At 41.4% G+C, this 27,086-nt stretch overlaps 1 protein-coding gene across 3 annotated transcripts in view; it reads right to left on the reverse strand.

Annotated features, from left to right (window-relative positions):
- The window catches only part of LOC127003532 (excitatory amino acid transporter-like), a 117,942-nt gene that overhangs the window by 72,513 nt on the left and 18,343 nt on the right, over positions 1-27,086 (reverse strand). For all 3 annotated transcript variants that reach the window (XM_050870412.1, XM_050870403.1, XM_050870394.1), the window contains exon 2: positions 9,244-9,322. In XM_050870412.1, the coding sequence (XP_050726369.1) occupies positions 9,244-9,312 (69 nt within the window). In that variant the 5' untranslated portion in view covers positions 9,313-9,322. The remainder of the gene's footprint in view (positions 1-9,243; positions 9,323-27,086) is intronic.

Consider the following 27,086-nt stretch of genomic DNA (forward strand, 5'->3'; position numbering starts at 1 on the left):
GGCCTTGTCCGCCCTCGTATGGAGTATGCATCTCATGTGTGGGGGGGCTCCACTCACACAGCTCTTCTGGACAGAGTGGAGGCTAAGGCTCTTCGTCTCATCAGCTCTCCTCCTCATACTGATATTCTTCTACCTCTTAAATTCCGCCGCAATGTTGCCTCTCTTTCTATCTTCTATCGATATTTCCATGCTGACTGCTCTTCTGAACATGCTAACTGCATGCCTCCCCCCCTCCCGCGGCCCCGCTGCACTCGACTTTCTACTCATGCTCATCCCTATACTGTCCAAACACCTTATGCAAGAGTTAACCAGCATCTTCACTCTTTCATCCCTCACGCTGGTAAACTCTGGAACAATCTTCCTTCATCTGTATTTCCTCCTGCCTACGACTTGAACTCTTTCAAGAGGAGGGTGTCAGGACACCTCTCCTCCCGAAACTGACCTATCTTTCGGCCACTTTGGATTCTTTTTCGGAGCCGCGAGTAGCGGGCTTTTTTTTATTAATTTTTAATTTTTTTGTGCCCTTGAACTGTCTCCTTTGCTGTAAAAAAAAAAAAAAAAAAAAAATATATATATATATATATATATATATATATATATATATATATATATATATATATATATATATATATATATGAGTGAGTAGGAAAATCACGGGTCAAATCAGAAGTTTATTCCTGACTAGTTTCGCTTGGTACAGCTTCCTCAGAGGAATGAATACACCAGTGAAAGCATGCTATATATACACAAAGACAAATCTCTAGCTGGTAACTTCCTAGGCTTCCTCCTCGGTGGTCAGGTCGGGTCATGTGGACCTCGCTTGCATGAGTGAGGTCTAGGGCGTGGTGGTAGCCGTTGGTGGCCCGCCCCTTTAATCGCCTGTCTTGCCGTGACTGCCGCTGTGATCCTTGCTCATTTTATATCACCTGTTCTCTGGTTAATATTTTCATTCACTGGTATATGTAGCGCTTCCAGTACCTTCCTCCGTAGTTTGCTTAGTCCTTTCTCCAAAATCACCGCCCCTTCCCAATCCCGAGTGTATCGTAAACCAACCAACAAGGACGATTTTATCCACTATCTAAGTGCACATGATGAAAAGATCAAAACTGGTGTAGTAATTGGTTTCTACCTTCGTGCACTACGTATCTGCAGTCAGGACTACATAGATGAAGAAATAGATTATATCAACCGGACATTTGGCAAACTAGGTTATCCTAAACGTATGCTTGCGCTGTCATTAAGGAATGCACGGAACATTATACAGAGGGGAGAGACTGAGAAAAAGTCGAAAGGAAACGGTTACATAGTGGTCCCCCATTGAAACTAGCACGGGCTCTCACCACCGCGCTACGGCCAACAGGCACTGTGGTGGTGTGTGACAGTGGGAAAAAGATCGGTGAATTAGTGACATCTAAGAGGAATGACCGTGATAATGAAGATAGTGTTGTGTACAGAATACCTTGTAGTGGTTGCGACAGTGCATACTATGGCGAGACATACAAAGGCCTGGGCAAAAGGGTAAGAGAACATAAAGCAGACGATGTCACCACCGTCACACGAGCGCACTAATGAACCATATTGACGAGAGGGGGCATTTACCTAACTGGGAAGGGGCGGTGATTTTGGAGAAAGGACTAAGAAAACTACGGAGGAAGGTACTGGAAGCGCTACATATATCAGTGAATGAAAATATTAACCAGAGAACAGGTGATATAAAATGGGCAAGGATCACAGCGGCAGTCACGGCAAGGCAGGCGATTAAAGGGGCGGGCCACCAACGGCTACCACCACACCCTAGACCTCACTCACCCAAGCGACGTCCACATGACCCGACCTGACCACCGAGGAGGAAGCCTAGGGAGTTACCAGCTTGGGATTTGTCTTTGTGTATAAATATAGCATGATTTCACTGGTGTATTCATTCCTCTGAAGAAGCTGTACCAAGCGAAACTAGTCAGGAATAAACTTCTGATTTGACCCGTGATTTTCCCTACACACCTTCACCATATATATATATATATATATATATATATATATATATATATATATATATATATATATATATATATATATATATATATATATATAGAGAGAGAGAGAGAGAGAGAGAGAGAGAGAGAGAGAGAGACACACACACACACACACACACACACACACACACACACACACACACACACACACAGCAATCTCTACTCTGTTCCCTCCTACTATCTCTATCCTAAATTTCAATCCAAAGCTGGAAGTTGCGCCTACGTGCGCAACGACATCACTTGCTCTCGTGCCCACGACCTTGACTCTTCTGAATTTTCCACCATCTGGCTAAGACTTCATTGTCATTCTATTACTAAATATATCTGTGCTGTTTATCTCTCACCTAACTCTACCAACTATGTAAAATTCTTTGACTATTTGAATTCTAAAGTGGAGCACATCTTGACCCACTCTCCCTTCGCTGAAATCTCCATCCTAGGAGATTTCAATGTTCACCACCAGCTTTGGCTTTCATCCTCTTTCACTGACCATCCTGGTGAACAAGCCTACAACTTTGCTATCCTCAACGACCTAGAACAGTTGGTCCAGCACCCTACACGCATTCCCGACCGTCCTGGAGACCGGCCCAACATTCTAGACCTCTTCCTTACCTCAAACCCTTCTGCTTATTCTGTCAAACTGTTCTCTCCGTTGGGCTACTCCGATCACAATCTTATTTCTGCATCCTGTCCTATCGCTCCTGTATACCCTTTGGACCCACCGAAGAGGCGAAGCTTCTGGCATTTTGCTTCAGCTCGGTGGGACGACCTGAGGATGTACTTTTCCGATTTCCCGTGGAATGATTATTGCTTCCAGGATAGAGACCCCTCTGTGTGTGCTCAGCGCATCACAGAGGTGATTGTCTCTGGAATGGAGGCATACATTCCTCGTTCTTTCTCTGCTCCTCACGCTAAAAACCTTGGTTTAATCACGCTTGTTCTCGTGCTGTCAATGATAGAGAGGTAGCTCACAAAAGGTACCAGAGCCTTCAAACTAATGCTAATTATGAACTTTACATTTCTGCCCGAAATCGTGCCAAATCTATTCTCCGACTAACCAAAAATTCTTTCATTAATAGAAAATGCCAAAACCTTGCTTTCTCTAACTCTTCCCGTGACTTCTGGCATCTAGCCAAAAAATCTCCTCAAACATCTCTGCTTCATCTTTCCTCCACTTCAGTCCTGACGGCAACACTGCCGTCTCATCTATCTCTAAGGCTGAACTCTTCTCTCAAACTTTTTCTAAAAACTCCACTCTGGACGATTCTGGGCATATTCCTCCTACTCATCCCCCCTCTGACTCCTTTATGCCTGTTATAAAGATTCTTCAAAATGATGTTTTCTATGCCCTCTCTGGCCTCAATCCTCAGAAGGCTTATGGACCTGATGGAGTGCCTCCTATTGTCCTTAAAAACTGTGCCTCCGTGCTGTCACCCTGCCTGGTCAAACTCTTTCGCCTCTGCCTGTCAACATCTATCTTTCCTTCTTGCTGGAAGTATGCCTTCATACAGCCTGTGCCTAAGAAGGGTGACAGCTCCAATCCCTCAAACTACCGTCCTATAGCTTTACTTTCTTGTCTATCTAAAGCTTTTGAATTAATCCTTAACCGGAAGATTCAAAAGCACCTTTCCACTTCTGACCTTCTATCTGATCGACAGTATGGGTTCCGCAAGGGGCGTTCTACTGGTGATCTCCTAGCCTTCTTAACTGACTTTTGGTCATCCTCTCTTAGCCGTTTCGGTGAAACTTTTGCTATTGCGCTGGACATATCAAAAGCTTTTGATAGGGTCTGGCACAAATCTTTGCTTTCCAAACTACCCTCCTACGGTTTCTATCCTTCTCTCTGTACCTTTATCTCCAGTTTCCTTTCTGACCGTTCTATTTCTGCCGTGGTAGACGGTCACTGTTCTTCCCCTAAATCTATTAACAGTGGTGTCCCACAGGGTTCTGTCCTATCTCCCACTCTTTTTCTGTTGTTCATTGATGATCTTCTTTCCAAAACGAACTGTCCTATCCATTCCTACGCCGATGATTCCACTCTGCATTACTCAACTTCTTTTAATAGAAGACCCACCCTACTGGAACTTAACGACTCAAGGCTGGAGGCTGCAGAACGCTTAGCCTCAGACCTTACTATTTTTTCCGATTGGGGCAAGAAGAACCTGGTGTCCTTCAACGCCTCAAAAACACAGTTTCTCCACCTATCCACTCGACACAATCTTCCAAACAACTATCCCCTATTCTTTGACAACACCCAGCTACCACCTTCCTCAACACTAAACATCCTCGGTCTATCCTTAACTCAAAATCTCAACTGGAAACTTCATATCTCATCTCTTACTAAATCAGCTTCCTCGAGGCTGGGCGTTCTGTACCGTCTCCGCCAGTTCTTCTCCCCTGCACAGTTGCTGTAATATACAGGGGCCTTGTCCGCCCTCGTATGGAGTATGCATCTCATGTTGGTAAGAGAACCGGGTAGGACACGAAGTAACGGGTTTAAACTGGATAAATTCAGATTCAACAGGGACATAGGCAAAAATTGGTTTACTAACAGGGTGGTGGATGAGTGGAATAGGCTTAGCAGTCATGTGGTGAGTGCCAATACAATTGTCACATTCAAAAATAGACTAGATAAATTCATGGACAGCGATATTAGGTGGGGTTAGATTCACGGGAGCTTAGGGTCAAAGGAGCTGCCTCGTACAGGCCTACCGGCCTCTTGTAGACTCCTGCGTTCTTATGTTCTTATGTTCTTATGTGTGGGGGGGCTCCACTCACACAGCTCTTCTGGACAGAGTGGAGGCTAAGGCTCTTCGTCTCATCAGCTCTCCTCCTCATACTGATAGTCTTCTACCTCTTAAATTCCGCCGCAATGTTGCCTCTCTATCTTCTATCGATATTTCCACGCTGACTGCTCTTCTGAACTTGCTAACTGCATGCCTCCCCCCCTCCCGCGGCCCCGCTGCACTCGACTTTCTACTCATGCTCATCCCTATACTGTCCAAATCCCTTATACAAGAGTTAACCAGCATCTTCACTCTTTCATCCCTCACGCTGGTAAACTCTGGAACAATCTTCCTTCATCTGTATTTCCTCCTGCCTACGACTTGAACTCTTTCAAGAGGAGGGTATCAGGACACCTCTCCTCCCGTATTTGATCTTGCTTTCGGCCACCTCTTTTGTTTATTTTTTAGGAGCAGCGAGTAGCGGGCTTTTTTTTTATTATTGTTTTCTTTTTTGTGTGCCCTTGAGCTGCCTCCTTTGTTGTAAAAAAAAAAAAAAATACACACACACACACACAGTCATCAGGGAAATTGCAGTGGCGAAGAAGGAGTACTACCCCCAAGAACTACAACACCTGGAGGGCAATAACACCAGCAAGTTGTTCTTCAAGATACACCATTTGTGTGGCCTGGGCAACCCGTCGTCGGCTTTCCCTTTTCTCCCCTCCTCCTCCTCCCCCTTGAGATAGCTGAATTGATTAATTCTCACTTTTCCTCCATCTGTCAAAGCCTTCCCCTCTAGACCTTGCCTCCCTCCCCGCCTACCTACCCTACCCGTCTAATCCCCCCGCCACGGAAGAGTTTCAAGTTGCCAAAAAGCTCAGATCTCTCAAACTCAAAAGGTCTACCTACCACACCTCTAGATTTACCCATAAAGCTTTATCAGGAGCTTTCCCATGAACTTGCTACCCCCTTGCCTCCATCATAAATGCCTCCCTCACTCAGAGCAAATGCCCCACAGATTGGAAAACCTCATTCGTCACTCCCATCCCCAAAGTCACCAATCCCACCTCACTGAACTAAGACCCATTGCTATCACTCCAATCCCGAGCCTGCTTTGTGAAGACTTTGTATTTAGCTGGGCATATGATACTATTCATTACAAAATTGATCAGAGGCAGTTCGGCAACGTTAGAGGCTCCTCCACAACACATTGCCTCATTAGTTTCCTTGATTTCATTCTTAAAAACATGGAAACCAGAAAAACTTCCTCTGCCCTCGCCTTTATTGACTTTCGGAAAGCCTTCGACCTGGTTGACCACACCACTGTTATCACCAATGCCATAAACATCGGCCTGCTCTCCCACCTGACATCCTGGCTGGCGGACTTTGACGCACCGGCACCAAGCTGTGCGTCGTCAGGGCTGCACCTCCACCGTCCAGCCCCTCTCTGCTGGGGTGCCACAAGGGACGCGCATGGGGCCTCTTTGTTTCCTTATTCTGATCAACAATGCACTGTTAGACGCCCCTCATCGCTGGAAGTACAGTCGCGATATGAAGTGATGTTGCCGCTCTCAAAATGTTTCGTACGGGAGCATTTGAAGGTAACGGAAGCGATGTGTATTTATTGTTTATGTTATAATGTTCCTTTTTAATGATAATCTATAATACGTTGTGATGTAAAACACGGTAAAATAGCATAGTAGTACCTGAATTACAATTATACATTCATTTGCTTTAAAAAATGCAACTGCGAATGTCATGTGTTGTCTTCAGTACTGAAGTACTGAAGACAACCTTGAAATGATTTAGCTCTCGTCGTGTGCTTATCTTTGCAAAACAGTTGTTATACGCTGTTCAGATTTAGGCGATATATGTATAAATATATATATATATATATATATATATATATATATATATATATATATATATATATATATATATATATATATATATATATATATATATATATATATATTCATATTCTGGGTCATTCCATGAATTGTCTTCTGCAGTTATTAATACACACGCACAGTATGACACGAAGCGAATGGACAGTTACTGGCATTACTTTGCGTTTTATTGATTAAGAAACGATCAAATAATAAGGTTTCACATTAAACACCTTTTATTCACTATGATGGCTTCTTATCATAAGCATGGGCACTGATATATATAGTAACATTGCTCAGTAACGATGATGAATGAAGAATGCTTTCATGGTCAGGGTTGCCATATCTGAACTATCAAAATTCCGGACGCCTCTACGAACACTTGACCAAAGCCTAATATTTGGCAACGCTGCGATTAGCCTACCCACCTGACCACCGCCTCCATTTCAAAGCCATTCTTATTTCCCCACCCTCCTCGATTATTCTATGGCACTTATAAGCTGTGGACATGTTCCACTGATCACCTCCAAGCATTAGAAGTCTACATGAAGCTTTTGTCATCGTTATATTGACCAAGAAAGTCAATGATGTTTGCGATCGGCGGCAAAGAGTGAGGAGCTTGGAGTTACAAAACATGTCTATTCTGAGGCTATTTATTCTTATTTTTCCATCTCCCACTATCCCTCGGTAGTTATAGGCTGTGGGCATCTTCCCTTTATCACTATCATGCATTAGAAGTCCACGGACAGCTTTTGTTATCGTTATGTTGACCACGAAAGGCAAAGAATGAGTCAGGGCTGAATAATAGGTATGGTGCGCGGGCGATGACGTCATCATCATACGAGAGTATAAATTAAATCAATTACGTCATCCTAGTTTAGGATATCGACTAATTATGCATGTCCTATATATTGCGCATATGTTAGATTTAGTGTTGTCAACAGTGATCATGAAAAGATAATTTTACTTTCTGTTTGAGTAATATGTCGATAATTGGACTTCATTTGACTCTTTCCTTGGTGAACGAAAACACTTTGTGTCAAAATATTTCGACAAGTCTTCGTAAGACATCATTGAATATTTCTTTTCTATTTTTTTTCTAGCTTCTAAAATATATTTAGTTAAGTTATGATGAAGCTACAGGAAAATAATGGTACTCTTGAAAATATATAACGATACTTGGGTGATCAAAAATAAACGTACACGGCGACATCACTTCATATCGCGACTGTACGTGGATGATTCTACAGTGGGCATCTCCATCAACAACACAGCCCCTGACTACACGCCCCTACAACACATTCTGGACCGACTGCAGAGTTGGACGCAAGATAACCACGTCACCATCAACACCAACAAGACGGTGGTGATGCATTTTCACACCTCCACCACTGCCATACCACCGCCAGCCCAGGAGGTTGGCCCTCACCAGCTGCAGGTGGTTGAATCCACCAAACTACTTGGATTCACCCTGGACAGCAGGCTGAGCTGGGGCAAGCACGTCACCACCATTATCAGGGCGGCTTCCTACAAACGTTTTGTGCTGAGGCGCATAAAGGCACTGGGAGCCCCCCAAAGGACGCTCAAGGACCTGTACACCACCTTCATCCTCCCCAGACTCCTCTATGCCTCTCCTGCTTGGGCTTCCTCCATCAACAAGACCCAGCAACGCCAATTAAGAGAGTGCAAAAGCGTGCTTGCAGACAGATTCTGGGCAGTTCTTACACTAACTATGAGCATGCACTCACCCAGCTGAATATCCCCACCCTACAGGACCGATACCAGACAAACCTAACCAAATTCGGCAAGTCCCTCCTCCACAACCCCCGTCATAGAGATCTACTCCCTCCCGCCCTCCCTCCCCCCACTAGACCTACAAGACACCACAATATTTTCGTCCTGGTCAAACCTCGCACGGACGGATATCGGCTTAGTGCGATACCGACGCTTGTGAGGGTCAGTAACACCTCCATGATCACATGACCCCTCCACCCCAACACACACACACACACACACACACACACACACACATCACCCTTCCCCACTTCCCCCATTACTCATCACATGAAACTCATTGTATTGTATTTTTGTGTATTTTCAGCTTTATGCCTGCCGACAAATGAATAAACCATTTATTACTATTATTATTATTATTATTATTATTATTATTATTATATATATATATATATATATATATATATATATATATATATATATATATATATATATATATATATATATATATATATATATATATATATATATATATATATATATATATATATATATATATATATATATATATATATATATATATATATATATATATATATATATATATATATATATATATATATATATATATATATATATATATATATATATATATATATATATATATATATATATATATATATATATATATATATATATATATATATATATATATATATATATATATATGTGTGTGTGTGTGTATATATATATATATATATATATATATATATATATATATATATATATATATATATATATATATATATATATATATATATATATATAACGTAAATAAGAGGCATCCAGACACAGGATTGTTACCTTGCTGCCGCCAGAAGGCTCCGGCTCCGTCATTCTGATAACTTCGGTGCTACACGTTCGAGGATCCATCTTTACAAACCTGGAAAACAATAGAAGGTTGTTACCGTTGGTTAATAACAATATACACTTTGTGTCGCACTCAGTATAACTAATAAAAGAATCAGTGTCGCATCATTAACCATGAGGACCAGAACTGTGGGTTTGAGAGCCAGGAGCACCAGGTAGAAATGTCTTACAATAATTTAGTTAGAGTAATAGTAGAGGAGCAAGGACAGCATATACCACAGCGAACACTTAGAAAAGAAAACAATGACCCTAAGTGGATGACTCGTGGACTAAAACATAAGATAGGGTTAAAGAAGTGAATTTATCAGAAAATAAAGAATGGTGAAACACGTCTCAGGGGCCGGTATGTCGAACTATCTAGATTAGTGAAGAAAAACACCAGGATAGCAAAAAGGAACTATGAGATCAAAGTAGCAAATGAGGCGAAAAGTAATCCTAAGGCATTCTTTCAGATGTATAGAACAAAAACAAGGGAGAAAATTGGAGCGCTGAAAACAAACATAGGCGAGCTTGTGGAAAATTACGATAATATGAGCACATTGTTGAACGACTACCTCCTTTCAGTATTCACACAAGAGGATCGAACGACTATTCCGGAAAGGGTTCAGGTGTACGAGGGCGGGGATGGCGACAAATTGAGGGCTATAATCATTACCAGGCAAGTAGTTCAGGATGAGATAGATAAGCTTAAGAAGAATAAGTCGCCAGGTCCTGACGAAATATTTCCGAGGGTATTAAAGGAAAGTATTGATGTACTAAGTGACCCACTAACCGACATCTTTAGGATGTCGGTAAATACTGGTTATGTGCCCAGCCTATGGAAAGTAGCTAATGTGACGCCGATTTTCAAAAAGTGGGACAGGTCAGCTGCTTCAAACTATCGCCCAATTAGCTTAACATCGGTTATAGGCAAGATGCTGGAGTCCATAATAGCCAGGAACATTCGAGAGCATCTAGAGAAACATAGCCTAATTCACGACTCGCAGCATGGGTTCACAAAAGGTAGGTCATGCCCCACCAATCTCTTGTCCTTCTACAATAAAGTATTTGAGGCGGTTGACAGAGATGAAAATTATGATGTAATCTATCTTGATTTTAGTTAATCGCTTGACAAAGTTCCTCACCAACGACTATTGCTTAAATTACAGGCTCACGGAGTAGAGGGTAAAGTTTTGAACTGGGTCACGGCGTGGCTAAGCAAAAGGAAGCAAAGAGTGCAAATCAATGGTAAAATATCTGACTGGGGATGTGTTACGAGTGAGGTCCCACAAGGTTCGGTATTAGGTCCACTTTTGTTTATTATCTATATCAGTGACTTAGATACAGGAATTAGTAGTGATGTAAGTAAGTTTGCAGATGATACCAAGATCGGTAGAGTAATTGAGTCGGATCAGGACGCTAGTATTCTCCAGGATGAACTAAACAGATTGTATGACTGGACGGATAAATGGCAGATGGAGTTCAACGTAGGGAAGTGAAGTATTCTGAGTGTAGGTAGGAACAACCCCTCACATAACTGTTGCTTAAATGACACTCTCATAAGCAGGTCTGGGTGCGAGAGGGATTTTGGGGCCTTAGTGAGCTCTGATCTCCGTCCAAGGGCACAATGCATTCAAGCTAGAAATCGAGCAAATAGGGTACTGGGATTTATTTCAAGGAGCGTAAGCAACAGAAGCGCCGAAGTCTTCCTCAAACTGTATTTAGCATTAATTAGACCTCATCTTGACTATGCGGTTCAGTTCTGGTCACCTTATTACAGAATGGATATCAAAATGGTAGAATCGGTGCAGAGGAGGATGACTAAGATGATTGAGGGGTTAAGAAACTTGCCATACGAGGAAAGACTCAAACAGTTAAACTTGCATTCTCTAGAAAGGCGAAGGGTGTGCGGAGACATGATCGAGGTTTATAAATGGATGAAGGGCTTTAATAAGGGGGATATTCATAAGGATTTGTTGGTAAGAGAACCGGGTAATACACGAAGTAGTGGGTTTAAACTGGATAAATTCAGATTCAACAGGGCCATAGGCAAAAATTGGTTTACTAACAGAGTGGTGGATGAGTGGAATAGGCTTAGCAGTCATGTGGTGAGTGCCAATACAATTGTCACATTCAAATATAGATTAGATAAATTCATAGCCAGCGATATTAGGTGGGGCTAGATACACGGGAGCTTAGTTTGAAAGGAGCTGCCTTGTACAGGACTACCGGCCTCTTGCAGACTTCTACGTTCTTATGTTCTTATGTCTTCTTCAACAATAAAATTGTTAATTTCTAGCTAACAAGGAACGTATGCCATTGGTGTGTCGCTTCAGTCACCCAACACCTCCAACTTCGACGTTCCTATTGAGCGAGCCCCCACGCAGTTCCCCTTCACATTTTAAGCTACTCTTGCCAGAATCAATCAAGTTGCTCTATTCATGAGTTACGTGGGCGTCACCTCGATCTTCTCTACTAAGGGTTGTCTCATATATTAACTAATCTCTAAGCACCTGCCTCTATATCCTGAATTGGCGTTCAAGGACCAAACTGTTAACAGGACTCGATTCAGTTTCATTAAGTAGTTGCTAATTCGGCAAGAAGTTATTCCAGCGTTACCTTGTTGGTGCTAGCAAGTGTTCTAAGTGCTAATTGGTTCACGGATAGAGAATCTCATATCCGCCAGGGTTATTTATTTCACGAAAATGCAAACAGGTCATCGAGACAAACACAACTCAGAGAAAAGGTGTTTGTGTGTGTATGCGTGTGTATGAATGTTGTCTGTGTAGATTGACATTTAAGTGTTGGTGTATATTTGGAACAATGTGTAAAAATGGACAACAAGAGGACATCAACGGACAGTCAGAGATAAACGAGGACAAGAAAAGTTAACAATGAAGACGCGACAGGATAGACAGGCAGCCAAGTAGTGACAGTAAACATACATTTAATGAGTCTGCGCTGCAGCGCCCATTTTCTAAGTGTCACTGAGGAGGAGGAGCACGCAGTTTGAGCGGTGACTGCTACAGATACTCCCCCCCACCCCCAGTGACGAGGAAGGAGGAACGAAATCTTCCCTGGTGCGGGGGTGCTGTGGCAGACGGTGTTGCGTTGCGGTGAGTAGCGTTGCGCGGTGAGTTGCGCTGAGTTGAGTTGAGGTGCCCGGTAAGTTGCGCTGAGATGCATTGCGTTGTGTTGAGTTCAGCTACGGTGAGTCGAGCTGGGATGAGTTACGCGGTGAGGACAGCTACGGTCAGTCGAGCTGGAGTGAGTAGTGCAGTGACAACAGCTACGGTGAGTCGAGCTGGAGTGAGTAGTGCAGTGACAACAGCTACGGTGAGTCGAGCTGAAGTGAGTAGTGCGGTGACAACAGCTACGGTGAGTCGAGCTGAAGTGAGTAGTGCAGTGACAACAGCTACGGTGAGTCGAGCTAAAGTGAGTAGTGCGGTGACAGCAGCTACGGTGAGTCGAGCTGGAGTGAGTTGCGGGTTGTGTTTAGCTGCAGTGAGTTGAGCTGAGGTGAGTTGAGCAGCGAGGAGTTGAGCAGCGAGTTGAGCAGCGAGGGGTTGAGCAGCTAGGGGTTGAGCAGCGAGGGGTTGGGCTGCGTGAGTTGAGCTGCGTAAGTTGGGCTGCGTAAGTCGGGCTGCATGAGCTGGGCTGCGTGAGCTGGGCTGCGTGAGTTGAGTGGTTGGCTGTTTAATAGATCCTGGAAGGCTTGAATCCGCACTCCAAAATCGCGAACCACGTAGACGGGTCCTGAGCAGAAGAGTGGTGCTCTGAAGGACACCGCTGTTGTAGAGGAAGAGTTGCATGTCGTCGTCAGGTATGGTGGAGATGGGTAAAAGGCACTGGTGTAAACGCGCCGGGGGCGGCGGCACAACCTCATGATCCAGCGACGGCACTTACATCGGCAAGCCTCCCCAAGTCACTATTCAGTGTCCATGTCGCACAGTCATATAGTGAGACTGGGAGCAAAAGTGACCAAGATTCGAATATTTGTCCGAATGAATCTCGACATCGACATATACTCAGATTGAGGGGGTTCTATAACACTGTAGGCCAGGCCAGACCGTCGACTGTCTTCCACATTCCACCACTGTTATGCACTACGCTACGAAAGTATGTAGAATTTTGGTGACCTCAGTGCCCTCATCACATGTATTAACAGATTGAAAAGTGTCATCCAGCAAGCCTACAAACAACTGGACTTTGGTTTTGGCCCAGGAGACCTTCAGTTCCATAGGCGCCGCTTCTTCATACAGCAGGACGTCAAGCGATTCCGCGAAAAGTACAGCAATATCAGCAAAAACATGATAAGTGACCTTGATGTCGCCAAAAGATGCCCTACAACAACTTTGATCAGCAACTTTGCCAAATGCCCAGTCTATGCAAGTGTTGAAAACTGATAGAGCAAGGACGAACCAGGGGCGAAACTACGGGGGGGCATATGCCCCCATTAATGAACTGTGCCCCCCCAAATGCCCCCCCAATCAAGATGGGACTGCTCATAGGCGTACGAAGCAAGCCCAGAGGTGGACTGGGATGGGCTGTAACCAGGCTTACCCTCCTAAAATTTGGGCAACAGCCTGTTTTTTTATTACTATAACTAGATCAGGAATTCCCAGTATGGGAACCAAGGTCCAAGGAGCGTTAACTTTGAAAGTGGCAGGCCCAGACAGGGTTGATATACTCATATTTTTGTATTTAAAAGTGTCTTATGTTTTATTTATGTATTTAATTTATTTTGGTTTTATATTATTAATCTATTTATTTATTTATTTATTTATTTTATTTTCATTTATTTTTGCCATGCTACGGTGGTTAAGAACACTTCACACATGTCACAGAGTTATAAAGTATTATCGCTGTAGGTCTGTGACTGTGACACGTGTTACTGGAGTTCGTCTTTCCGTCAACAAACAGATAGAACCATAGATATAATATAAAAGCGATAATATGAAAATAAAATAAAAAACTATAATATAAGAATATAATATAAATTTTCATAATATATCTATGGACAGAATCGCCTCGTGTTCATGAAAAAGTCCATCATTATTTATAGTCTTCTTAAATAAGAGTCACCCCATAAAATCAAATATAAGATATTTATTTTATCATATCATTGTTCATTGATTAATAAATAATAAAGAATAGGTTAAAATTGTGGTTCATTTACGTGATACCGAAAATAAATGATAAATTTGAGTTTTGTACTCAGTATTGTGTATAAGTTTGAAATAGTTACCATTCAATAGGCAGTAGCATTGATAGAAAATGGGAATAATCAGCTGTGTGGTGATGGTGGTGACCGTGGTGCACGTGTACTGTATGGTGGGTGATGCTTTGCTACTCCCGCGGGATTGGGAGTGATTTCACGGGCGTCATCTTCTGTCCCAACTCCCAAGGGCACCTGCTTCTCGATGGGCGGCTCCGTCCGTACGTAGTAGTGTTAACAATGATTATATATCACAATGGCATTTGATAAAAGTAATGACAAGGACAATGCCATCATCCCTCGGTTTTCATGATTAGTTGGATCTGTGCAGATACACGAGCTTGGAATGATGAAGTTCAGTTCCTTGCATTTTCAATTTTTTGAGGCATGTCGATGAGGTCCGGCTCGCATATAGCAGTCAACTGTTAGTCCGTGTATAACCTTTCTCTTTGTGCGGCCGGGATGGAAAGAATATATTAAGGTATCCCTCGCTCGGATTACTCCGGCGATGGAGATAACTGATGATTTCTTTTTACCTCAGCCATTATCAAAGGCATTGTTTCGTATAAATGTAATGGTCGTACCTATTCTTAAACATAGCGCCGCCCAAGAACACATATTTAACAAGGCATTCACAGTTGTAGGCATTTCCAGGGGTATTTTTTTTTTCCTAGTGGCAGTTTAATTGAGCCTTCTGTACAATGAACCGAAAATAATACTAATAACACGACTGATTTCTTTTTTGCCCTTTGGAAGTAGTCCCTTAGTATAAGGATCCCGCTTGGTGACTGGTCAAAAGGCTTCGAGAACTAAACCCAACCTAAATTTAAATCTTTTTAACTTAGCCAATTCAGTCAAATCTAACCTGATCCAACCTAATCATCTAATTATTGCAACTAATTCCCATAGGAGCCCCTAACCTATTACCCTGGTTCGTGTAACCATTTCAGTGATACATTGCCAAAATAAATTGCCAAAAATAACTGCTCGTGTGACTGCGCCTTTAGGGTTTGTACAGCGTAATGTGTACACCACACTTCGCACTAAGACTAAATCAGCTACTTTAAAATGTAATTTGTGTGCATACTGTAAAGACCGGTGGCCTGCTAAAACATAATTCGTTTGTGTACAGGCTGACTCGGTGACTCTTGGCTGACCAGGCTGAGGCAATGCTTTCAAGATGCAGGCCAACATTAAGACATTTTTCGCCAAGCGAAAGGGTAATGCATCTGCAGAGAGTGACAGCAGTAAGAAATCAGATGCAGGCAAAGTTACAGAAGATGTGTTATTTCTTGATGATTCTTCGGATGACAGTAACATTTCTGAAAGTGATGAAGAACCTTATTCAGAATCAGAAAGACCCTATGCCGGGCCGAGAGACGGAGAATAATTACCCCGAGCCTGCTGAAACTTCCCGACCCCAGGACCTAGTGATATCAGTTCTGGTCGGTTAGACAAGCCTGTGCAACCTTCATCGTGTATTTCCTGTGACCCGCTTTGGAACTTCGAAAGATCTTTCAGATCAGCCTGGTATCAACAGCACACGTGGTTGGAATACTCTGTTTCTCAAGATGCTGCATACTGTTTCTCTTGCAGGAACTTTCCTGTTCCCAACAAGTCTAGGTCTGAAAACAATTTCACTCTTGTTGGCTATCGCCAATGGAAGAAAGCAACCGAAAAGATGCTGGATTTGCCCAGCACGAGCGCAGTGACTATCACAGTTTGACCTTCACTGCATGGAAGGAGTTTGAAGCACGAGTGAAACAGGGAAAGACAATTGAAGCATCATTAAGTACTGAACATGGAAAGATTGTCAGTGAAAATCGGCATTACATCAAAGTTGTTGCAAAAGTGCTATGTCTAACAGCAAGGCAAAAAATAGCTCAAAGAGGTCATAGAGAAGACAAGGACAGTGAAAATAAGGGCAACTTTTTAGAAATTATGGAAGCAATATCAGATCATGATGACATTGTGAAAAAGCTGAGATTCAGAAACAACTATACAAGTTCCAAAATCCAAAATGAAGTTCTTGATATTCTGGCAGAAATGATCAGGACTGAAATTAGCCAAGAGGTGAATGCTAGCAGTGAATATGCTGTCATGATGGACGAAACGAAAGATATCAGCAAGAAGGAACAGGGCTCAGTGGTCATTCGCTACATGTATGACAATTCTATTCATGAAGAATTTCTAGGTTTCATTCACCTTAAACAACTAAATGCTGAACATCTCACCAACTGTGGAATTAATCCAGCTAATTGTGTTGCCCAAACTTATGATGGAGCATCGGTAATGAGTGGGGGAAATCGAGGAGTACAGGCTTTGTTTAGAGAAGAACATGCTCCCCATGCAGTATATATCCACTGCTACAACCATCGCCTCAACCTTGTGCTTGTTGAAAGTGTTAAGTCTGTGAAAAAAGCAGATAACTTTTTTTCCTTCATTCAGGAGTTGTACATGTTCATGTCGTCTCACACTGCACATGAATTATTTTTGCAAGAGCAACAGGAACAAGCAACAAGCAAGCAACCACAGACATTAAAGAAACTGAGTGACACAAGGTGGGCTTGTCAGTATATGGCCTGCAAAGTCATCCTAGATACCTTGCCATGTATCGTAAGTACATTAGACAAAATAGCTGAAACTCATTCTGGCAAACGAGCTCATGATGCTAGGTGCTTACTTGCAAGCCTCACATTTGATATTATTGTTTGTCTAGCAATGTTTACACATTTATTACAGAGAACTAAGCTTTTGTCAGACATGTTACAGTCACCCTCCGTTATCGTATGTGCTGCTGCAGATATGATAGACTCTGTTACGGAAGATCTGGCAAGTGAACGTCAAGAAGATACGTGGAAATCAATCTGGCAACGTGCTATCAATTTAGCTCATTCAGTAAGCATTGACACTGTCCCTCCTGCACCGAGAAGAGTTAGAAGAATACCTGATAGATTGAAGGAGAGTGTTGTGATGACGACAACTGGCCAGCAGGATGTGGTATCTCAAGAAGAGGAGTATCGTTCAAAATTGTTTTACCCTGTCTTGGACAGAATTTTAGCAGAACTTGCAACAAGATTTGATGAACCAAACAAGTCCCTCCTCAGAAGTATCTCTTGTTTGGAACCAAGCTCTCCACATTTTCTGGATTGTCAGAAACTTACAACTATGGCAGAACAGTTTGCAATTAATACAGAATATATAAGTGTAGAACTAAGACAAGCCAAAAGACTGGTTGACAGAAAGACATCCGAGAGTCAGGAGATACGGAGCATGGTTGCATTTTCTTCATTCTTGGCTCCATACAAGGAAGCATTCCCCGATTTGTATCGGTTACTAAACATTGCACTGGTTATGCCTCCAACATCAGCCTCTTGTGAGAGGAGTTTTTCCTCACTCAGAATGATAAAAAATTATCTTAGAAGTACAGTCTGTGATACCAAACTTGATTCTCTTGGTGTAATTGCTATTCATCGCAAGAGGGCAAAAAAATTAAGTTTAGATCTCTTTTTGGACAGATTTGTGGGTAGACACAACAACAGAAAAATTCAGTTGTTTTAGACACTGATCTACGTCAGTACTCTGGCTATTTTGTATATGCTGTATGTTATAGTTACAGTAAGATTATGAAGGAAGGTATTTCATCAAAACACTAGTGAATTTGTGAAAACGATTTTTCATTTTGCTATGTTATGGAATGTAATTTAACTTAAACTAACATTACCTAACCTAACCTACCTTACCATAAACCAACATTACCTGTCCTAAACTAACTTTATTTATAAAACAATCCAATGTTATGTTACTCTCTCTGAGTCTCTCAGGCTGTGTAAGGCTAAGAAAGGTCAGGTTGTTTTAGTCAGGTTATGGTAAGGTTGGGTAGGGATGGTTAGGTTCGGTAAAGTTTAGATGTTAGGTTAGATTAGACTCCATAACATAGCAAAATGAAAAATCCGTTTCACAAATTCACTAGAGATTTCACGAAATCCCTAGCTTCACAATCTTACTGTAACATATATAGTAATTGCTAAATTCAAGTGTAGATTGGCATGGAATTTCAATTAAACTGTGAAAAGTGGAAAATTATGTCTGAAGTAATTTTTTGTTTTTAAAACAGTTGAACTGTTGGAGGAATAAAAAACTTTTCTTAAAAAGGATTTTTTCAGCCCTGTTTATAATAAAGTTGTCATTAAAATTCACCTGCTTTTAAATGTTTTTTTCTGGTGCTTATAGGACTTCAATGTAGGTGAAAGGAGACAAAATTTTAAATAATCAGTGGAGTCTATCTTAGTTTACATAAGCCTTGGATACATTTATTTAAGGCTAAATTCATCCACAGCTTAGAATTCTGGCCAAAATAGCAGTATTTTTCTGGAATTGAAAATTTAAAAATCCCAGAAGAACGCTTCCCTGGACTAGTGTACCCCATTACTTCATGCCCCCCCTAAACAGATCACTGCCCCCCTGTCTGCCCCCCCAATCAGACCCCCCTAGTTTCGCCACTGGGACGAACCCCTGCCTCTCTCCGATATATATATATATATATATATATATATATATATATATATATATATATATATATATATATATATATATATATATATATATATATATATATATATATGTAGTGCGGCGAAGGCGTGATGGACGAGCCTCCCATAACCCACTTAGCCAGTGGGTACCTCTTTGGCCGACTCGGTAAGGAGTGGCTCTCCGTCACGCTGGTCGCGGGTTCAATCCCAGGCAGCCGGGGAATACCTCTCCTGGTTGTAATTAATTTATCGTGTGTTTCGATACACGCAGAGGACGTGTGGGACCGAGAGAGTAATAGAGAAAAGAGAATAGAAAATCTCGTCATTAAATATATATATATATATATATATATATATATATATATATATATATATATATATATATATATATATATATATATACACCTATATATACACCTAACTGCATGCCTCCCCCTTCCCGCGGCGGAATGGAACAATTGGGCGCAGCCATTTTGGCGCGGCTGCTTGGGCGCTGCCGTTTGGGCGCCATGGGATAATTGGGCTCAATTCAGTATTGTTCGAAGTAAACACGTAAAAAGAAGTTTAAAACTGCTAAATTAAAAATAAATTTTTAGTAAAAACTTAAAAACTTAAGCCTAAACCTGTAAATTAAAAGTAGAACTTTAGATAGTTTTAAAACTAACTTTATTAAAAATTTAAAAACATTAAATTGTTTTAAACACTAAAATTGTTTCCCACCTTTATTTAGTTAATTTGGTAATTATGAGCAAGGCTCCTCAAGTATTCGATAACATGTCTTCAAAGTTTTGAACAGTTTCACGTATTCTTCTATCCGCATCTCTATACTTTTTCAGTTTTTGTGGTGGTGCATGGCTGGCTAGTAATCTTTCATAATATGCATCTCTACCTTTCTGTACTTTACGCAGGCCATCAATTAATTTCCATATAGTGGGTTGTTGCATGCCAAGTTCGTATTTCAATCGACGGTGGGCTGCCTCCGCATTATTGTTTGTGCGGTCTTCCCCGTTTAACATTCTCTGATGGAGGTTCCAAATCTCAGGGCGAAATAAAGGAGTTCGTCTTCCATTTCCTCGTCTGTTCGGACGACCAACACATGTATCTTCAAACCAGTTTAGTAAATCATCAAATTCTTGCGGCAGTTCGGTCGCTATAGCATCCACATTTTCATCGATCTTGCTCAAAGGTACCAAGGCAATGGCAATAATCATTTTAGCTTTTAACACGAAATCTGGATTAGTGTTATACAAATTAGTGAACTCCAAACTAGCTAGATGTTTTTTGCATATTTTGAGCTAAATGAAAAAAACTTCCTTTTATGTGAACATCAGGGAATGTGTCTTTCATAGATAGCGCTGTGCGCAGCTTGTTCAAAATCACAGACGATTGAACTGGATTTCAAGTTGTGTTCCATTTCTCAATAACTCGAACATTCTCACGTATGTGGTGCGTTGCTTGTTAGGCAAAAGAGCATAAACCGTAAGAGTAACTCCTCCATGATTCATTTATTTTTACCATAATTACATAAATCTGAGAAAAGAGGCTGGGAACAATACTGAATGCACTATCTGCAAACCACATTTTAGATGTTACTAAGTGCTGTAGCCAGCTCTTTCTTCCGAAGATTAATATCCGGTCGTGACCTGGTCCGCTATCACACAGTAAAAGAAAATCTTCCACTCTTGGTTGAGGGACATATATCCTGTAGCATTCTGGCACAGTCAATTGTTGTAAATCAGTTGGATTGGTGGGAGCGTTCAGTACTGAATTACGCTTTCTGCCTATAATTTTCCTTAAAGCAGACATATTAGGAATGACTGGTAGACTAGCTTGGGATATGTCTGCCAAACATTCATTAACAACTACAGTCGGTGACTCAAGGGTTTCCTGTGCTCTTTGTTATTCTAGTTTTCACGAGTGGAACCTTTACTTGTGCAGCAGAAGTATCATGCGAATGGCTGCTCAGCTCCCTCACTACGTTTCCAGCTTTAGTATGGAGCCGTCCTTTGCATTGATTTTTTTGCTCACAACGCCAAAATTTCACCTCGCTGTCAGCTTTACTTGTTTTGTCAAAGACGTAAAGAAATCCGTTATGGGCAAATTTTTCTTTACCACGTTTCGTTAATACTTCCTCATCCATCATATAGTTATCAGAATTGTTTTAGTTTAAGAATATATAACAAGAACAATTAGTTTAGTTAAATTTATATATATATATATATATATATATATATATATATATATATATATATATATATATATATATATATATATATATATATATATAAAGATGGTGAGGAACGAAACACTTGTTGCAGCAGACCCTCAACAGCAGGCAGGTCAACTGAGGCTAACGACTAACTCGACTGAGACGTCCTTAGTTGGCAGGAACAAAAGCGCTATCTGTATGTAGCCTGAGAAAACAGCTAAACGAGTAAAAAGATTGTTTTCCTGTTTCTAAATATGTGTATATTATCTCTCAATTTATAACTGATATATTGTAATTTTGATCCACTAAAGGTGTCGATATAGGCAGCTTTACAAATAAAGAAATGTTATTAGAGCCAAAACGTCCGTCGCCAAATAGGCTAGCGCCAAATCAGCTGCCTCCAAAACGGCGGCATCCAAACGGCCGCGCCCAAACGGCTACGCCAAAACGTAGCAAACCCTCCCGCGGCCCCGCTGTACTCCTTTCTACCCTAGCTCATTCCTACATTATCCAGATCCCTTATGCAGGAGTTAACCAGCATTTTCATTCTTTCATTCCCTTCACTGGTAAACTCTGGAACAGCCTTCCTTCGTCTGTATTTCCTCCTGCCTATGGCTTACCTCTTTTAAGAGGAGAGTATAGAGACACCTCTCCACCCGAAATTGTCCTCTGTTTTGGCCACTCTTAACTACTCTCTTTTATAGGAGCAGCGATTAGCGGGCTTTTTCCTCCCTTTTGTTTTTGCCCTTGACCAACATCATTTACTGTAAAAGAAAAAAAAAGTCTTGTGCAGCTATATTATTATTATTATTATTATTATTACTATTATCATTATTATTATTATTATTATTATTATTATAATCATTATTACTATTATTATTATTATTATTATTATTATTATTATTATTATTATTATTATTATTATTATTATCGGTATTATTATTATTGTTTTTATTATTATAATTATAATTATTATTATTATTATTATTATTATTATAAATATCATTATAATTATTTTTTTTCATTATTATTTATTATTATTATCATTATTATTATCATTATTGTAAGAGACGAACCGGGTAGAGAAAAGGGTGCGTACACAGTAAGCTTCCTGCTGAGCAGCCCCCAGTCACCCGAGACGCCTACAGACAGAAGATGAAAGTGAAAGCAATGAGGGAGGTAGAAATAGGACGAGATAATACAGAAGATTATAGAAGTGGAGGGACAAAGGGAAATAAATATCTTCGAATACGCAAATAAACAAGCAAAAAAGGTAGTAAAAAGTAAAAACAACTAAAAATGAGCACACTAAATATAACAGTTAACAAAATACACCATTAACAATGCGTGACAAATAAATGAAATAATAAGTATATAAATATATATACATATATGTATCACCGGAGAAAAACAACTAGAGTATAACAACAACAGGACAAATACAAACAGATTGCTACATAAGGATCCGGTTTGCCTTTCACCGAAAAAAAGTGAACGTCCCTGGCAATATAAGAATCCTCGCTCAATACGTTCCAGATCAAAAACATGAAGCAAGAAGCAACGCTGAAACTGACTGGTGCGACAACGGATCGACTGCAAGGAAAGCGAATGCAGACTCGAGGTAGCATGCGGCCCTGGAAGCGAGCGATGCAACGGATGGAAAGGGTCTGATCGTCTTAAAGAGCTGCTAGTAACTGTAGTCCTAGACCGATCCATCGCTGAGGAAATTAGCGGTACGCACATCTCTGTCAATGAGGTGCAAATGACAAGAGGCAGCTGAGGACCACCCCGGTGCACAGTACTCAAGTTGAGGAACAATACAAAAACGGACGCAGCTGGCAGAGATGGACGCATCACGAAAATTGGTGCAAGCCTTTCTGAGAAACCGAGCTTGCGCGAAATCAAGCTGACCAGCGACCTGAAGTTACGTTCAAACGTAATTTTTATGTTGAACAAGTCTCCCAGGATAGTGAGCGCATCACTCGTGGCTAGCACCGAATTCCCGTAAAGCAGATCACCATGAGATAGAAGGAGAGTGCGAAATCTAGAAAGCAAAAGACACCAGAACTTTGACGAGTGCACTTTCATGTTTCAACTCTCCCATCATTTAGATATACGCCTCAGGACATCCTTGATCGATTCCCGAAACTCGTGGCGTGCCTGCGGGAATTGGATAGTTGCAATCAGGACCACATCATCCGCGTAGCGTGTCGTGCAAAATAGATTCGAAGTGTAAATGTTGAATAATATTGGACCCATGTTGCTACCTTGGGGAACTCCATAGTCCACCAGGTGCCAGTCGTTGAAGCAGCCATCGACTATAACACGGTGTGTATACCCCCTCAAAAATGCGTAACAATGGACAGCACCGACTCACCAATACCAATGTTCCTCAACTTTCAAAGTAAGCCATCGTGACTGACACGGTCAATGGCCGCTGACAACTCTAGATGCACTAACTGCGCCTCGTGTTCACAGTCAAGAGTAGACTGCAGTTCGTGGGAGATGGTCAAAAGTGTATATTTCTTTTTTTTTTTCTCACGTTTTTGCCTATTATGCCGCTAAGCTTTCTTGGTGGGTCCTGATGGTCGGCCCCAGCTTGTTATGGTGCAGGCCAGTGTTTATAGTGTCGCCATCTTCTTTGGCTCATACTGCCCCCCGGAGCTCGTCTTTGATCCTCTATTTTAGAAAGAGAGTCTAGAGTCCGGGTTGATAGGTGGTCTTCAGGACAGCATGTGGGTCGTCTTAAGCTACTCGACGGTGACTGAAAAATCCTGGACTGAATCTCCTGGGCGCGGCACCCGCACGCTAACCCCTCAGCCACCGCCTTTACAGTAGGCGAACTGATTATCTGGAAGCAAGCGGAAGCCATCTAAGGAACTTGAAAGATGAGCCGACACCAGATGCTTTAAGGCTTTTGACAAGATCGGCGTTATTGAGATCGGTCGGTAGTTTGTAAAGTCGGGGGATGGAGACGCCTTGGGATTTGTTGTTATGCTCGCCACCATCCATGAATTTATCTAACCTCTTCTTGAATGTGTCCATCGTATTGGCACTCAACGTGGCTGTAAAACCTGCTTCATCCATCCACGACTCTATTGGCAAACCAATTCTTGCCTATATCTTTGTTGAATCTTAATTTATCCAACTTAAAACCCATTGCTATGTGTTCTACCTATTTCTCTTACCACCAAAACTCTGTTAACATTTCCCTTATAAATACGTTTATCCATTTATAAACTTCAAGTCTTCTCACCCTTCGTCTTTCTAGAGAATGCAGAGTTAAATGTTTAAGTCTGTTCTCATATGGCAAGTTTCTCACACCTTGAGTAATTTTTGTCATCCTCCTTTGTACAGTTTCTAAACATTTGGATGTCGATTCTACAGTTAGGTGACCACAATTGTACTGCATATTCGAGATGAGGTCCGGTTATTGCTAACTTTCCAAATATCTATCCCCTATTCTTCGACAACACTCAGCTGTCACCTTCTTCACTGAATATCCTCGCAGAGGTGGGCAAGTGCGGTACTTAGTGCGGTAGTGCGGTAGTACCGCATCACAAAAAAGTACCGCATTACCGCACTACCGCAAAATTTCTGAAAATACCGCACTAAAAAATCCTGCGGTACTTTTTTGCGGTACTTTGAAAACTATCGAAGACGACATTTGCAGCTCGGCATGCTCACAGAAATGTTTTTTTTCTTTTTTTTTTTACAGTGAATCGGACTCAATCAGTCAATTGGTATCAGTCATCAGAATCAGTGATTCAATCATTCTGACTTTTCAGTTATAGTTCAAAATTAAATACTAAATAGACAGACTAAAGTACTACACTGCGAGTCTTCTTTAACCCGCGCTGTTCCGGCCATTTCAACCCCGGACCCGTCCGTGGTGCCGGCCGATTTTTCATTGTACTATTTTAAGCATGTTTCCTTTATTTGGATAGCCAGGATAGGCACTTAAGTATTTTTTATTTTGACTACCGCTACCGCAGTACCGCACACCGCGTACCGCACTGGGAAAGAAAAAAATGGGACCGCACTACCGCAGCCGCACTACTCCGGAAAAAGTACCGCACTACCGCAACCGCACTACTGATTTTTTAGTACTGCGCCCACCTCTGCATCCTCGGTCTACCCATAACTCAAAATCTTAACTGGAATTTTCACATCTCCTCACTTACTAAATCAGCTTCCTCGAGGTTGGGCGTTCTGTATCGTCTACGCCAGTTCTTTTCCCTTGCACATATGCTGTCTATATACAAGGGCCTTGTCCGCCCTCGTATGGAGGAGGGCACCACACACACACCCCTTTTGGACAGAGTAGAGTCTAAGGCTCTTCGTCTCATCAACTCCCCTCCTCTTACTGATAGTCTTCTACCTCTTAAAAATTCCGCTGCAATGCTGCCTCTCTATCTTCTACCGATATTTTCATGCTGACTGTTCTAATGAACTTATTAACTCCTTGCCTTCCCCCCTCCCGCGTCCCAGCTGCACTCGACTCTCTACTCTAGCTCATCCCCATACTGTCCAAATCTCTTATGCAAAAATTAACCGGCATCTTCGCTCTTTGATCCCTTTTGCTGGTAAACTCTGGAACACCCTTCCATTGTCTGTATTTCCTCCTGCCTAGGATTTGACCTCTTTCAAGAGATGAGTGTCAAGGCACCTCTTCTCCTGAAATTGACCACTCTTTTGGTTTCTTAGCAGCGACTAGCGGGCTTTTTGTTACTTTTTTTGTTTAATTGCCCTTGAGCTATTTCCCTTGCTGTGAAGAAAAAAAAGCTAGACGATGACTTCAGCGCTACTATTGCTTATGCTTCATGAAATAAAACCCAGTACTCCGTTTGCACGATTTCTAGCCTGAATGAATAGAGCTCTAGGACGTGGTACAGAGCTCACTATGACTCCTAAACCCCTCTCACATCTAAACCTGCTTAAAGTAGTGTCATTTAAGAAATGAATCAATGTCAACAAGAGAAACAATGTCAACTAGAGATACATTTCACATTTTAATCTATTTGGTGATAGATGAACGAGAAAATTAGTTCGTTGCGCGAAAAAAAAATTTGATGAGAACCCTCATTAAGCCATATATTATAACATGTAGGTAGAATATTCTAAGTAACGCTCAGTGAAGAGTATGCTCATTATTATCAACAATCCTGAAAAAAAATAAGGTCAAAGCTCCTACCATTCGGAGATGACGAAGTTGCATGTTTAGTTATTTTAACGGTAAATGAAGTGGCTAAAGGGCAAAAATATATGAAAACATAAACGCCCTCTTTTTCTTACAGTTAGGTAGTGAAAACTTAAGTCAAGAGAACAATCTAAAGATATGAACAATGGAGCTGCCAACATCAAAACTAGACCACAGTACTAAAAAAAAGGGCGATATAAGGAAAATTGTTTAAAACAATATCATTATCATAAAAATCCATCTGAATTTTCTTAACAGGCGAGCCTTCTGGGAATGTGATTCTCAAAGGTAAACTTGGACTCTAATGTTACCCCAACAAATTTTGTGCGCCAATAAAGCAATACATCTGTGCTGTTTATCTCTCACCTAACTCTACTAACTATATAAAATTCTTTGACTACTTGAACTCTAGAGTGGAGCACATCTTACCCACTCTCCCTTCGCTGAAATCTCCAGCTTAGGAAATTTCAATGTTCACCACCAGCTTTGGCTTTCATCCTCTTTCACTGACCAGCCTGGTGAACAAGCCTACAACTTTGCACTCCTCAACGATCTAGAGCAGTTGGTTCAGCACCCTACACGTATTCCCGACCGTCTTGGAGACAGGCCCAACACATTTGATCTCTTCCTTACCTCTAA

The sequence above is a fragment of the Eriocheir sinensis genome, chromosome 3 (assembly GCF_024679095.1).
Source record: "Eriocheir sinensis breed Jianghai 21 chromosome 3, ASM2467909v1, whole genome shotgun sequence".
NCBI classification, from domain to species: domain Eukaryota; kingdom Metazoa; phylum Arthropoda; class Malacostraca; order Decapoda; family Varunidae; genus Eriocheir; species Eriocheir sinensis.